General features: G+C 39.0%; 3 protein-coding genes across 3 annotated transcripts; 2 read left to right on the forward strand and 1 right to left on the reverse strand.

Annotated features, from left to right (window-relative positions):
* Positions 1 to 864: 864 nt before the first annotated feature.
* Positions 865 to 3,982, forward strand: prdx5 (peroxiredoxin 5). The gene is made up of 6 exons (XM_084028397.1): positions 865 to 1,121; positions 2,042 to 2,176; positions 2,272 to 2,403; positions 2,805 to 2,843; positions 2,924 to 2,988; positions 3,610 to 3,982. Exons 1-6 carry the CDS (start codon positions 1,026 to 1,028, stop codon positions 3,713 to 3,715), a joined length of 573 nt encoding a protein of 190 aa, XP_083884523.1. The 5' UTR covers positions 865 to 1,025; the 3' UTR covers positions 3,716 to 3,982.
* A 549-nt stretch (positions 3,983 to 4,531) lies between these two features.
* banf1 (barrier to autointegration nuclear assembly factor 1) lies at positions 4,532 to 9,275 on the forward strand. Its single transcript, XM_084029112.1, has 3 exons — positions 4,532 to 4,661; positions 6,375 to 6,531; positions 7,221 to 9,275. Exons 2-3 carry the CDS (start codon positions 6,406 to 6,408, stop codon positions 7,365 to 7,367), a joined length of 273 nt encoding a protein of 90 aa, XP_083885238.1. The 5' UTR covers positions 4,532 to 4,661; positions 6,375 to 6,405; the 3' UTR covers positions 7,368 to 9,275.
* On the reverse strand, positions 8,370 to 13,273 carry gng3 (guanine nucleotide binding protein (G protein), gamma 3). Its single transcript, XM_084029113.1, has 3 exons — positions 13,071 to 13,273; positions 12,053 to 12,152; positions 8,370 to 10,879 (listed from the first exon to the last, which is right to left on the reverse strand). Exons 2-3 carry the CDS (start codon positions 12,149 to 12,151, stop codon positions 10,751 to 10,753), a joined length of 228 nt encoding a protein of 75 aa, XP_083885239.1. The 5' UTR covers position 12,152; positions 13,071 to 13,273; the 3' UTR covers positions 8,370 to 10,750.
* Between the last annotated feature and the right edge of the window lie 213 nt (positions 13,274 to 13,486).

The following is a 13,486-nucleotide window of genomic DNA, read 5'->3' on the forward strand; positions in this document are numbered from 1 at the left end:
CCAAGCTGCCATTATAAATCATTTCCCTCCATGTGTTTGTGTTTTCATTTTTGCACCTCTTAATGCAGGTGTCAGCCTTGACAAACAGCACTGAATGCTTTCACTATACAGTGTGCTTGAGCAAAGGCATTGCAAAGGCATTGCATGGGCTCAGAATTACTCAACAAGGGTTTGCAACATGCACTAGTTTAACAAACGCTATTGTGACTATATATATTTTGCTTCACATTTCTTAAATTAATAAGTAATTTAAAAAGATAGTATAGTAATACTATATAGTATAGTAATACTATATATATATATATATATATATATATATATATATATATATATAGTAATATAACTTCAGGCTCCATTTTTTTTACATGAATTGTATGTTACTATATACTTCTACTCCACTACAATTAAGACTATTAGAATAGAAGGGTAATTCTGTACTCCACTACATTTATTAGACACTTATTGTTACTTTTTATATCAACATTATAGGCCCATGCTTACATTTGATGCTGTACACAAAGTATCTCAAATTAACTTACATCATTAAAATTGTATTATGCATGTTAGCGATAAAAAAACCCAGAATACAATCTTATCATACCATAATATTACACTGTGAAAGGAGCCAGTCTACATAACGAATACTTTTGGTATTTTGCTGAGACAGTAATAGTACTTTAACTTACTCAGGACAATTACTTCGAATTAATTATTTTTTATTTATTTAAGCAAAGTATTTCTTCCACCACTGCACACTTATCAGTCAAGTCTGAGGAATAGTGCATGGCTTCCTGCTAGCAGATGGCGCAGTAAATTAAGATTTAGCAGGCCCAAATCTGGACGCTGGGTTAAATCCCAACAGGCAAACTCACAGTGGGACACTACTGCTGCAGGTAACGTTGTGGTGCGTTTAGAGACACTTCGAGGCGCGTCGGAGAGCAGAGACGCAGCACGGGACGCACCACAGTCGCCGCTGCGAACCTACCACGGGACGTCTCCGCGACCTCGTTACATATCCGGCCGCAATGCTGTCCATCACAGGCGCCGTCACCAAAAGCAGCCGTGTCATCCAGCGCGTGAGGCTACTACAAACTTCTACCGCAGTCAACATGCCCGTTCAGGTGAGACTCGCGCACGTTTAGCTAACGTCAGCGCTACGTATAGCTGCATAGACAGAGGAAGTGTCGTTTTTAAAAATTTCACCGAGAATTATCAGATCTACACGGCTGGTTACTGGTTCCTCCCTGTAGCCCACCGTGCTAACGTCCCCCTGTAGCTCCGTCGCCATGACAATCATTAGCTAGCAGTGCTATAATTTGTTTGTTTGTTTTTATTACGGCTGGTACTTTTATCAGCAGCTTCCTCAACACCTGCTGGTGATTTGAACGTAGCATAATGCGAACGGTCAATGATTAACGTCCAGCTGTCGTCTGGCTCGTCCAGTGTCTTTTTATACACGAGGTCGATAAAAGCGTGGTTTAACAGTTTAACATTAACGCTGGTCGCCCTGTTTTATATCTTTGTTTAATGTAGCGTCAGTTAATGCAAATATATAAGTTAACTTACGGCTATATTGTCGCAGCGTGCCTGAACGTCGCAGCTGCGAATCGCGTTGGAATATTGTTTATATACCTATATTTATATCTACAATGGCATTTTCAAAGTGTAATGTACATTATTTTGAACATGTTGCAACAGCTTTAACGCACTCCGTGTGATAAAATGTCGCTTATTACTACGTCAACGTTAGGTCTTAAATATGGTCGAGGCCTTCGGTATTTTACACAACTCGTATATCTGTATGTGGGGATCTGCCGCCCTCCAGTGGCCACAAGCCCACATGCGCTAGTGTGCGCCTATTTAAATTAAAATGTCTGTCCTTTTTAGATTGTCTTCTCTTCTTCTTTTCTAAACCACCAGGCTCTAATGTAAGCAAGCATTACTTATAGCTTAACTGGAGACTGGTTTATTTGACATTTGATGAGGATTTGAGAACATTGGGTCTACTTTCTTGTGTTGTTGTCTTCTCAATTTTCGGCAGGTTGGAGAAAAACTCCCTGCAGTGGAGGTCCAGGAGGGGGAGCCAGGAAATAAGGTGTCTATGGATCAGCTCTTCAAGGGGAAGAAGGGGGTCCTCTTTGCCGTACCTGGAGCGTTTACCCCTGGATGTTCCAAGGTTGAAAGCCCAAACAGCTCTTGTTTTGCCGTGTCTTGTTGTGCACAATCATCTTTGCGACATCTGACGTTGTATTTGTCTTTGTTGGCTTTCAGACTCACCTCCCAGGTTTTGTGCAGCAGGCCGAGGACTTGAGGAGTAAAGGTATGCAGGAGGTCGCTTGCATCTCTGTCAATGATGCGTTTGTCATGGCTGCCTGGGGAAAGGAGCATGGAACTGATGGCAAGGTATGGACTCTCAATTTATGTGTGATGAGCAAATTCTGTTACCACCGGCATCAAGTCAAAGTGTGATTAAAGCTGACCACATGTCGAAATCACTCGGAGGATAATGATATTTACATAACTTAGATGTTGACGAGCCGTGGATACCTGTCAGCAATTATTAAAGAGTAAAGCAACGCATGAAGTCCAATATGTGGTGGATTTGACCAGTCGGCAACCCCAGTAATCTGCTTAAAAATATACAAAGTGCACTGGGCTGTGTGCACGATACGCCGTTTTAGAAACCATAACTAACTACACACAGCCGCAGCTTCTTAGTCACCTTGCTTATGAATAAAGGTTGATGTCACAGCAGTTACCATTCAGCATTTCGATCATAAACCTCTTTGATATTTCTTCTGCAGGTTCGAATGTTGGCTGATCCAACTGGAGCTTTCACGAAGGTAAAACTGATTGTCTGGTGTATTTAAGTTCTATTTCACGTGACTGTGCACTCATGTGTCTTTTTCTTTTTGCCTCTCAGGCAGTCGACCTGCTACTTGACAGTGATCAGATTGTGCAAGCTCTTGGCAACAAGCGATCCAAGAGGTAATGATCCTTTTGCCGATATCAGTTTTGAAATAACAGATTGATCGCATTTTTTTCTTTGTGCTTCTGTCTTTTCTTTCTTTCTTTTTTTAATCAATGAAAGCCAGTTTAAACTCAGGATGTGTCAGTGATCACTCCCTATTTACTATAATAATGTTACTATAATAATGGTATTAAATATCCACAATTTTATTTGACTGAATTTGGAAATGTACATATAGAGCCCTCAAAAATGTCTGAAATGGATGCAAACATTAAAGTTGTTTGACGTTTAAATGTGTGCTCCACAGATATTTATTCACGGCTCACTCTAGCATTTACTTATTGAGTTTCTGTTTATAGGCAAGAGTGAATGAGTGTATATGGGAGTGATTTCATACACAGACATGGAAGCGCTTGAGGCAGATTCATGTAAATGAGAGAGTTCTTGAACTGGACTCTATTCTTGGTGCAGAGGCCAAAGACATTACAACAATATTTCTACATTAATACTAAGAATACCTCATCTTTCCTTCATTTAATCTTTAAGTGGGTTCATCGTAGTTCATCGGCGTCCTGTTTTTACTGGTGTGTTTGAAGTCCATTGCTATAAATCATGACGTACTTTGCCCTATGTTTCAGATATGCCATGTTGGTGGAAGATGGGGTTGTGAAGAAGATCAATGTGGAGCCAGATGGTACCGGACTGACCTGCAGCCTGGCTTCTAATATTCTGTCTGAGCTGTAGGCTTTACTTTAGAGCTAATTAAGCAAAACACCAAATGCAGAGTTACTGTAAAAGTTGCACTAGTAAAGCCAAGTTAGCACTCTGTTCAAGCTCCCTCCTTTTCCTAAAGATGGATGCAAAAGTCACATGGATCCTCATGTCGAAAACAGAGCTGGAAGGTAATTAACGCGCACAAATATAACGTGAATGGCAATCCAATGGAACTGGCATCATCCTCTGTATACTGATCCCTGTGAGCAAATAAAGTCCACCCTGAAAGCAATAACACCTTTTTTCCCTTTATTGTTTATTGAGCAAGTTATTCAGTTTTAATGAAAATATACCACAACAGTGATCATTTTATGATGGATGGTGAGATTATGTTGATGAAGCATGTTGATATAATTATCGATTTAAAAAAAGAGGTAACTGTCACCACAGAACAAGGGCTAGGATATAATGTATGTTGTAAGTTTAAACCTGATTTAGATTATTGTTTTTTTCTGAATGTGACGGATCTACATATATATTGGATATAGGTAATGGATATGAATGTTTGCACTTGTGTTAAATTTTCAATTTTCGCAAAATTGTAGTATGTAATGATACCATGTTTTAAACATTGAACCTCCTAAAATGGATAAAGTTAGTCGGTGTTTGATAGCCACTAATCACTCAGTATAAGTGTTGTCTGTATTGCAGGTATCATTCATCATGATATAAGGCAGGATCGATGGTAATGATCAGTTTAATCAGAAGTTGCTGCCTTGTTGAGAAGTAACTGTTCAACCCAAGGCTGCCTTGTCCTGTAACGGGGGGGGGGGGGGGACGCTCAACGCCACTCCGTGACGTAAGGACGCAAGAAGCGGGCGCATTGCATTGTGGTCGCCGGTGCCTAGTGGAAACCGAAAGCATACAGCTCTCTGGCGAACTACGCTAATATTCAGCCAGGACACGTCTATAAAAGGTGAGTTAATAACACTGAGCGATGATACGAGCGGCCGTCATTAGCTAAAATATGCGGCGAAGAAAAAAGTAACGGACGATGACAAGCTGTTGAGTTAAGTCTACTCAATGTCTCGGGTTACTGAAGCAACTTTAGCGTGAAGTTAACGTGAAGGCGCCTAAATTCTGAGCCCTCTAGCGCTAACTTCGCAGACAACGGTACGACGGGGATTATTTACGGATCACATCATATCTTTTTTTAAAAAGCGGACACCCCCTGGTTACAAGCAGCGGTGACTCGTAGGGAAATAAACGGAGACGCAGTCCGGATCTACTGGGTGTTAGCTTAGTGCTAAAGCTGTTAGCACTGGAATGTATTGCGCGCGCAATTCAACACTGGGGGTAGTAACGTTACCCTGAACTGTTGCTACATCAATGAGCATTAGCATACATGTTTATCCGGCGTGGTAAAATGTGTGGAACTGTTTGAATTCTATGCGAACATTATTATAATTACATTATTTAAATGTTAATGTGTTGTATGAAGCCGTTTCCAGATTAGGTCGTTAGGTTCTTTTGTCTAAACAACGCGGCTATGCTACTTTTTCTGCCTATCAGTGGTCTAATAACTCGTTATGTAATATTAAACTCCAGTTTAGCTTCTCAAGTCAGTGCACATGGTGTTTGCAGCAACGTTACAGTGTAGTCCAGGCAGGAACCGTGACATATGTTTCGTTGTGTGTTATTGGCACGCTGGGGTTCAAATGAAACTGGCCGTTAGAGTAAAGTAAACTTTAAACGAAACTCAACACGCCCTTTTCCACAGAAGTCACTCAGAAATGCATTCAAATCCAGAACGCGTATCGGGTGAGCACCAGTGTGCTTTGTTATTTGTTATTTCTGTTATTTCATACATACATCATCCGGACTCAAAGCACCACAGTTTAAACTACCAAATGCAGTAAATGTCAGCTGGTAATAAATCACTGTCTGTGTGTTATAAATGAATAGGCTGGTGATTACATTTGTGTATTATGTATGTGGTGCTTAGATATGTTTTTATAGAATAGAAAATACGTTAATCGTTCCATTTTGGGAAAATATTTCATGTAGGACAATTTTAGATACATACTTTCAGCTGCAAATCCAGCTCCATGAAACATACTTGGCAAAAATGGCATGAATATAAAAACATAATTAAAAGTGGTAAGAATGTTTCCTTCCATATCTTACCACCCACCGCATACACAAATATAATTAATATAATACACACATGTAGCTGGATATAGTCACATATATGGTGCTCTAGATGCAGCAGTGATATTATTTTATTACCCAACCTGCTCCAGGTTGTGCAGCATCAGTTACCACGGTGATCTACCCCGATAAGAAGTGAACCACCATAGGACATAGGTCTGAAAACTAGAGTTAAACCTCAAGTTACTCTGCTAACACCAAATCCTGCTTCGTCGTCCAGGCCTCTAGACGATCCCCGGGGGAAGATATCAAGTGTCTGCTGATGTCTGTGGGTTGTGTGGCTCTAAATACCACACTGCTCCTGTTGTTGTCAATGAAAATGCCTGTAGAAAAAGGGTGAAATGCACAAAAAGTATGATGGGGGACACAAAATGATTTAAAAGTTGAGGTTAATGGGTTTGCATTCGCTCTGTAGTATACATTTTTACGTTCTATACCTTCCTAATTCATATAGTTATAAATTGTCTTTGTGTTACAGTTGGTGATTTTTGACCACCCACAAAGCAGCCATGTCGTCAACATCCCAAAAACATAAAGATTTTGTGGCCGAGCCCATGGGTGAGAAGGCTGTGATGGCTCTGGCAGGCATCGGAGAGGTCCTCGGCAAAAGACTGGAGGATAAAGGTTTTGACAAGGTAAAGGAGTTTTGATTTACTTGCCTTTTTATACCAGAGATTTAAACACTGTCAATAGAGGATGCTTATCCCCACTTTAATAGTGGTATTCTTACATTAATTGTATTTGTGTCTTGAAAGCAATAAAATAATCAATGTAAATTGAAAATATAGCAGTTTATGAAATTCAGTCATATTAGTTAAGTATTAATTTTCACATCTGCCATAATAGCCATTTTGAAGTAACAAGAAAATTCCAGGTCATGTAATGTTATAAAATAAAAGTAACACAAAATAATTGTGTAAAAGCTGTTTGTGTTTTCGTGTATGAACCAGGAAACGGTTGTGTTAACACCGTAGCCTGGTTACCACAATGAAGGTTTAATCAAATTAAGCATAACTTGATTAACAAGCTATTCAGCATGTCTTCTTTCTTTCAATGGGTATCATTTAGGTATTTTTGACATTGCTTAAAATCTATTCATTGACATGTCTATTCAAGGGCATTGTTATATTTAGATCTATTTACATAGCAATCATCTATTCATGCAATCATCACTCTAGAGCTGGAACTAAATACTTACCTGAGCTGTTTTTCAAGCTGTGATAAAACATTTAACAACACGGCTGTGGATGTGGGAAATCCTTTAACACTAGCATTCCTGTCTTGAATACATTTCCAACACTTGTGTTCATCCCTCCCTTCACAGGCGTATGTCGTCCTCGGGCAGTTCCTAGTGCTAAAGAAAGATGAGGAGCTTTTCCGGGACTGGCTGAAGGACACTTGCGGGGCAAATGTCAAACAACAAGGTGACTGCTATGGCTGTCTTAGAGAATGGTGTGATGCCTTCTTATAAAGCATTCGGTCATTGTTTTCTACTTCTGAAGTCCGAACTGTACATTACCTCTTCAGTAATCTTGATTTGGTTAGCTACACCATATATATGAACTGACACTCTTCACGCTAATAAGGGTGTTTATTTTTAAATTCTACTCGAAGCTGTTGGTGTATTTCTGAAATCCTTTGATCCCCGAACAGAATTCACACATGCCCCTCTCATGGTCAAAACTAATACTTGCCAACTCGTTCTTTTACATTTAAATACAATTAGAAAGTTAGGTGGATAATCACAATGTGACAATTCTATCTGCCTGTAACATGTACGCACTGTCAGTAGCCCTTTTTATGGAAGACATTTTAACCTGCCGTAGTAGTACAAGCACAGTTGTGGCTTAAATCATCAATGATTGCTCCTGTCCATTTAGATCCGCCAGCATGCACGTTAGTAGGGCTGTAACACAGGGACATCTAAATGTAATGCTGTAGAGGCGCTTCAGGCTGAAACTGTATAGATTCCTGTTTTGGGAAAAAGCTGCTTGTGTTTATAATATTCGATTTGTCTTACACCATTGTAATACTGTACTGCTTGTACTTCTTGTTAAAGGTTGAATTTGAACTATGGTTCATCCATTGTTGGTCATGTACTGGGAATTTACATTTTTAAGCCAAACATGGCCAGTTTGTTTTATGTTTTAACTTTTTACCGTGTCACAAATGTTCATGCGTTTCAGTTCAGAGCATATTTTTCCTTCTTAACAAGTACAATCCAGACTCACCATCAATTCTTGGGCTTCTCGCCCCGTTTGCCTGTTTTTAAAAGCCATTTGAAAGTTGATGTAAGGTGTAATTTTTTAAGTATCATATCGTAGCATCATGTTCTGTCAGTCCACCAACGATGTTTAAAGGGTTTCTTGATGAGGTGGATTGTCTGTTTGAAGTATCTTGCAGAAGATCATTTATGTGATACACAAAAACTAAACCTCGAAACTAACGTGACACTGGTTATAGCAGAGCAAAGTTGTTGTTTTTCTATTACAAAAATTTTAACTTTTGATCTTGCAAATGAAGAGGCAGCATGGCCAGACCCCACATATGGTCTGGTCAAAACCTGTTAAACCTGAATATGGAAAAGTATATAAATAAAGATGTCGTTGCAACAAACTCAAAACACTGTCAAAAACGTGTCTGTGTGCGAAATGAAATGGACGATGGTAAACAAAGCTTGTTTTTGTACCTGCTGGATGTGCTGTGGGTCAAGTACAACACAATCCTATTGGTATTCTTAGACGGCGGCCAGGATGGGAAACACTGTATGACATCGTATGACAGCGATTTAAATCAAAACCAACAACCACAATACTTCAAATCAATCAGCACCCTGTTTGGCCATTAACAGTTAAGGATCTGAAGTAGTTGATATGATATAATCGTATGATAGAATGTATTTAAAGCTTCAGCAGAAGTTGCAAATCAAAACGCCAATCAGAGTGAGGCAAAGCCCGTTGAATCTGTTGCTTGCTGTCTTTTATTTACCTCCAAACAAAGGTGAATCACCGCTCTATTTGCCTGGTATTTAAATGAAGTGTATGTAGTTTGTATACGGTATATTAACACCAACAAGCCTGTTTTAGGTCCGGTCATAATACCTGAGCTTGATATGATCTTTGACTGTGTTTCTAAACATGAGATGCCTTAATGCATGTTAGTTCCAACATGTACTCCGTCTGATGAGCTATAAAAGCTGCAGTAGTGCATGTTCATGGGGGGACATGTACTCTTCCACACCTCCAGCTGTCTGAAGATGTAACCGTTGTGTAGCAATTTTTTGTTAAACACTGGCTGATGTGTTTGTGTTTGACTGTGAAAACGCTTCAGTTTTTATATTGCTCATATTATTAAAAATAAATAAAAGGCAAGCACCGGATTTGGACACATGTTCTTTTTTTCCCCACTTCAGTTAAATTATAAAAGTTTTATCAAATAAAACCACAAATGAGAGAAAATCGTTGATAACGGGAGGTTTTATTTCAATACTTGATGTTCCATGGTTATTCTTTCGCCGAGGCTCTAAATTTAATATTTGTAAGATATTTAAAATACATTGGCTCATTTTTTAAATGGAGATGAGATGTCTGAGCGCCAAATGAGGGTTGTTTTCCTTTTTCTTCGTGGATGTAATTTAACAGAACTAAACCATCGCCTGTTCTGTAGATGGAGAAATCACTACAGAGCGGACAGCTTTTAATTAAAATAGGAATTCCCAAGTCGTGAATGAGCAGTTTAGGCTGAACGAACCTCTCAGACCTGATTGTTTAATATGACGATGTACTCCTGTCTTTCAAAGTACATAACTGCTGTTTTTATTTTTTTACCTCAAAGAAATATAAAATTCTTCTTTTGACACAAATAATAATCAAAAAGCTGATTTTATTTTAATGGCTTGGATTATAATACTAAATATGCATAACCCCTGAAATGTTTTTTTTTATGGGTGGGGTCAACTGCTATTGAACTACAAAATCTTGATTTGACAGTGAGCTCTGAATTGTTGCGTAAGTTTCACAGTAGCACCTATGCATACACATACACTTCCACATCCACGCTACAGCAACAGTATAGAAATGAACAAAAAGGATAAAATCTCAATAAAACCTTTGACATAAATTGATTTAACGACTACACTCTGCTCATAAACAGTGGCTGTCCTCGGTAGATGCAAGTAACTGCCAAAACGGGGGAAGGTGAATGAGGAATACAAAATATATTGACGAGAGATAGACTGTAGCTCTGAAGGACGATGGAGAAAGACCTAAAAAGCACGTCTAATATGAAGACGGTTGTTATTACTTCCATCTAGTTACCACGTGGGTGATGTCATACTTGTCTTTTTCCTCACTTTCTCAAATGTATGGACAATTTCTATCAGAGCAGCATCGGAGACATGTAGCACCACCAAGATCCAAAGACCTCATGTGGGAATTTAGCCTCCCAGTTAAAAATGTCAAATGCTGCAGAATCAAAGTCTCTTCCTGTGACTCCATGTCTCCTTTTTGGCAGTGACCTGCATCGTAAATGAGCATGAAATGTGTTTACAACCAGATGATGGCTGTTTCTGAATTCTGATCTTGTTTTTTTTTTTGCAATGATATCTGACTCTTTATTGATTGTTTTCTTTCAAGTTTTTTTTTGTTCTTCCCCTCTAACATTGAGATAGATGTTCGTCAAAGAATTTTTACTTCAAGACATTTCGCAGTTGATTGTGTACTGTACATCGGCAGCTTTTATGCGAGGTTACTATAGTACATTGATGTTATTCAGATCAGAAGTACATGTACACACTGTACATACATGTACACGCTGTACAGTTGTACTGTTAATCGTAACAATCCCTGATTGGTCTCAAAGCAGAGCGCAGAAGAATTTCTTCTCCCTAAAAGGGTTCTCTGAGGTTGGCACGGGGCTGATCAGCGGGTCGTCGCAGGAGTGTGCGTCGCAGTACGCCATCAGGTCGGCCGCTGCCTTCGATACCTGCGGATGAGGAGGATCGGTTATTCACATCACTTCAGTTTACTGTTTTCAACTGTGAGGTCATTACACGAATACAAGTCCGTCCTGGGAGTTCATTAATCTATCAGTCTCGGGATTCAGAGGCCGCAAGACATTTTTCTTTTTCAAGATTCTTACAAAATTTGTTTTATTCTGAAGTATAGAATATATTTGTTTGTATTTGATGCTCTGTTTCTCTGAGGTCGTCATACACAGTGTGTTATAATATTTCATAATGACACCATTTAAAAACCCTCGCCAGATAATTTGGGGGTTTTAAGGCTAAGTTTGAACATTAAGTGTTTTCCAGTGACCACTCTACAGAAACTCCTTCTATTTTTTTTTTCTCTACAGAAGCTGCAAGAAATTGAGATATTGAACGATGTATAGATTACTCTAAATAATAGTAAGAGGATGAAATATTGATTAATTTGAAGAAAGCCGGATGTTTGCGGTTATAAAAGCATTACAATACAGTAAATTGAGCATGATCACAAAAATAGGCAATGAAACAATACAGAATCAATACCAGTGGAGTTAAGATTGGAAAGTATAGGAACTAGAACATATATGTTTGGATTACTTTAAATTTGTACAGTTTTGAGAAATCAAATGTATTTGAACAGCTTTAGTTTTTCTTCATTAATCTTTAGAATATGTTTTAAAGATTCACATTAGATTGCTACCGCGACCCTGAATACAGGATAAACGCTAGACAATGGATGGATGGACATTAGATTGCTAAATGTGTGTTTGTCTGTTCAAAGTCTTGAACACCACTGCTGGTTCAAACTTTTTCTCGTATCTTGTCCCCTTCAGCTCAATCTCGCCATAAAGTTATTCCAGAAATGGCGGCGGCTGAAAACTGTCTCTAAAACATGAATGTGATTTGAGGCTTTTTATCTCCAAAAGAAAATCAAACTGTTCTAATCCGAAGGCAGGCTTTCGTTTGTGCAGCAGTATTAATCACTGAATACCAATGTGGTAGTATTATTATGACTCATGATTTGTGGACTTGGTTTACAGGAACACGTACGATTTCAGTCACGAGGAGTATATTATTAAATCAAATTAAGATTAAGGGTGTTATTTTATCCACTATTGTTTTTACTTATCAATTATGATTCATATTTGAGTCTGATAGGATTGTCTTACCTTTATTCTGCAAAAACTAGCCTCTATCTTCAGTTGCTCCACCAGCTTCCTGGCTTGGCCGACGCTCATGGTGCTGTTCACTGGGGTGTCTCCTTTCATCCTGGCCACAAACAGCCACATTTCAGCTTCATCAATGGAAACACATTCTGTTCATCTGTGCATTTATGTGTGGTTTTATTTATTTATTATGTTTTATTGAAATAGCTTCCCGAAATCCTCCAGGAATGATTGATCCATATATCTTTGTAATACAATCCATCACTTTGACTAAATGTATTTCTAAACAAATGGAAATGTATAAATAAAAATTACAGGTTGCAAAGTTATGATCGAAATGATTATTTCCTATTTACACACCAAAGGTTATTGATTGCAAAGTTAGCTTTTTAAGTCTAGGTGGTTGATCAAATGAACTACGGTGAATGTGTGAACTAAGACTGTTTTAGACATTATACAGCACTATTATATCATATGTGATAGAAGCTGCTCAACAATTATTATTATTAATAATATATACTAATAATATACTGCTTACTTATGTATTTCTGGGCAGCTTTGGCTAAAAAGGCAAGCATGAAAGCCAGTCGGTATAGTGAAATATAGATATTAGTCAACATCCTGTCATAAAATTCATGTCAAGTCACATCTGATTATGTCATCTTATGTGTGAACAAAAGCAGACAGTGCATTCTATCTAAATGCAAAAGAAAGATTTAAACTGGGCCAAATGGTCAGATTTGTTCACCATGGCCCACAGATTCTCCCACTATATTGAAAAATAACCACAGAAATATCAAATGTAGAATGAAATGAGCACAGCAGCCATGCAGACATTTGTGAAATGAATACATGTGCAAATACTGAAAATAAATGTCACAGATGGAAAAGGAATGAAGTGGGGTGGATTGTCAATAGGGGGAAAAGCAGAGCAGGAAAGGAGCGAATGTATTTGAACCATTCTGGTCCTTTCTCCATTGTCTTTTCCCTTCTACCTCCATCCACCCCCTTTTCTCCTTACCCGTATTATAGTCCTCTTCAGGTGCAATCTTCCCCCCCTCTTCTCTCTTTTTTCCTCTCTTTTTCCGCCTCTCTGTGACCCTCTGTATGCTTGTGTTTGGTGGTATCGGTGTAGCCGGACCCCACCCCTCACAGACAACAGCCTGGATGGTACCCTGCTCTGTACAGTCCAGTGCACTGCAATTCTGCCACAATGAGCACTAGATTGGTGGTGGATGGATAGGATCCCCCCCCTCGGCAGTGAGTGGTACCTGCCAGATGGAGGGAGGGGGACGCCATTGGTGTGTTTTTCTTATGTGGGGGCGGATCGTACCATATCTGTGCCGGGGAAATTAGGGCCAACTGAAATCTCTCATGTTTCAGCCTCTGAGAGGGGACATGATTGTGTGTGTGGTGTGTGTGTGTGTTTTCTTTACT

The sequence above is a fragment of the Eutrigla gurnardus genome, assembly GCF_963514095.1.
Source record: "Eutrigla gurnardus genome assembly, chromosome: 15".
Classification (NCBI taxonomy): domain Eukaryota; kingdom Metazoa; phylum Chordata; class Actinopteri; order Perciformes; family Triglidae; genus Eutrigla; species Eutrigla gurnardus.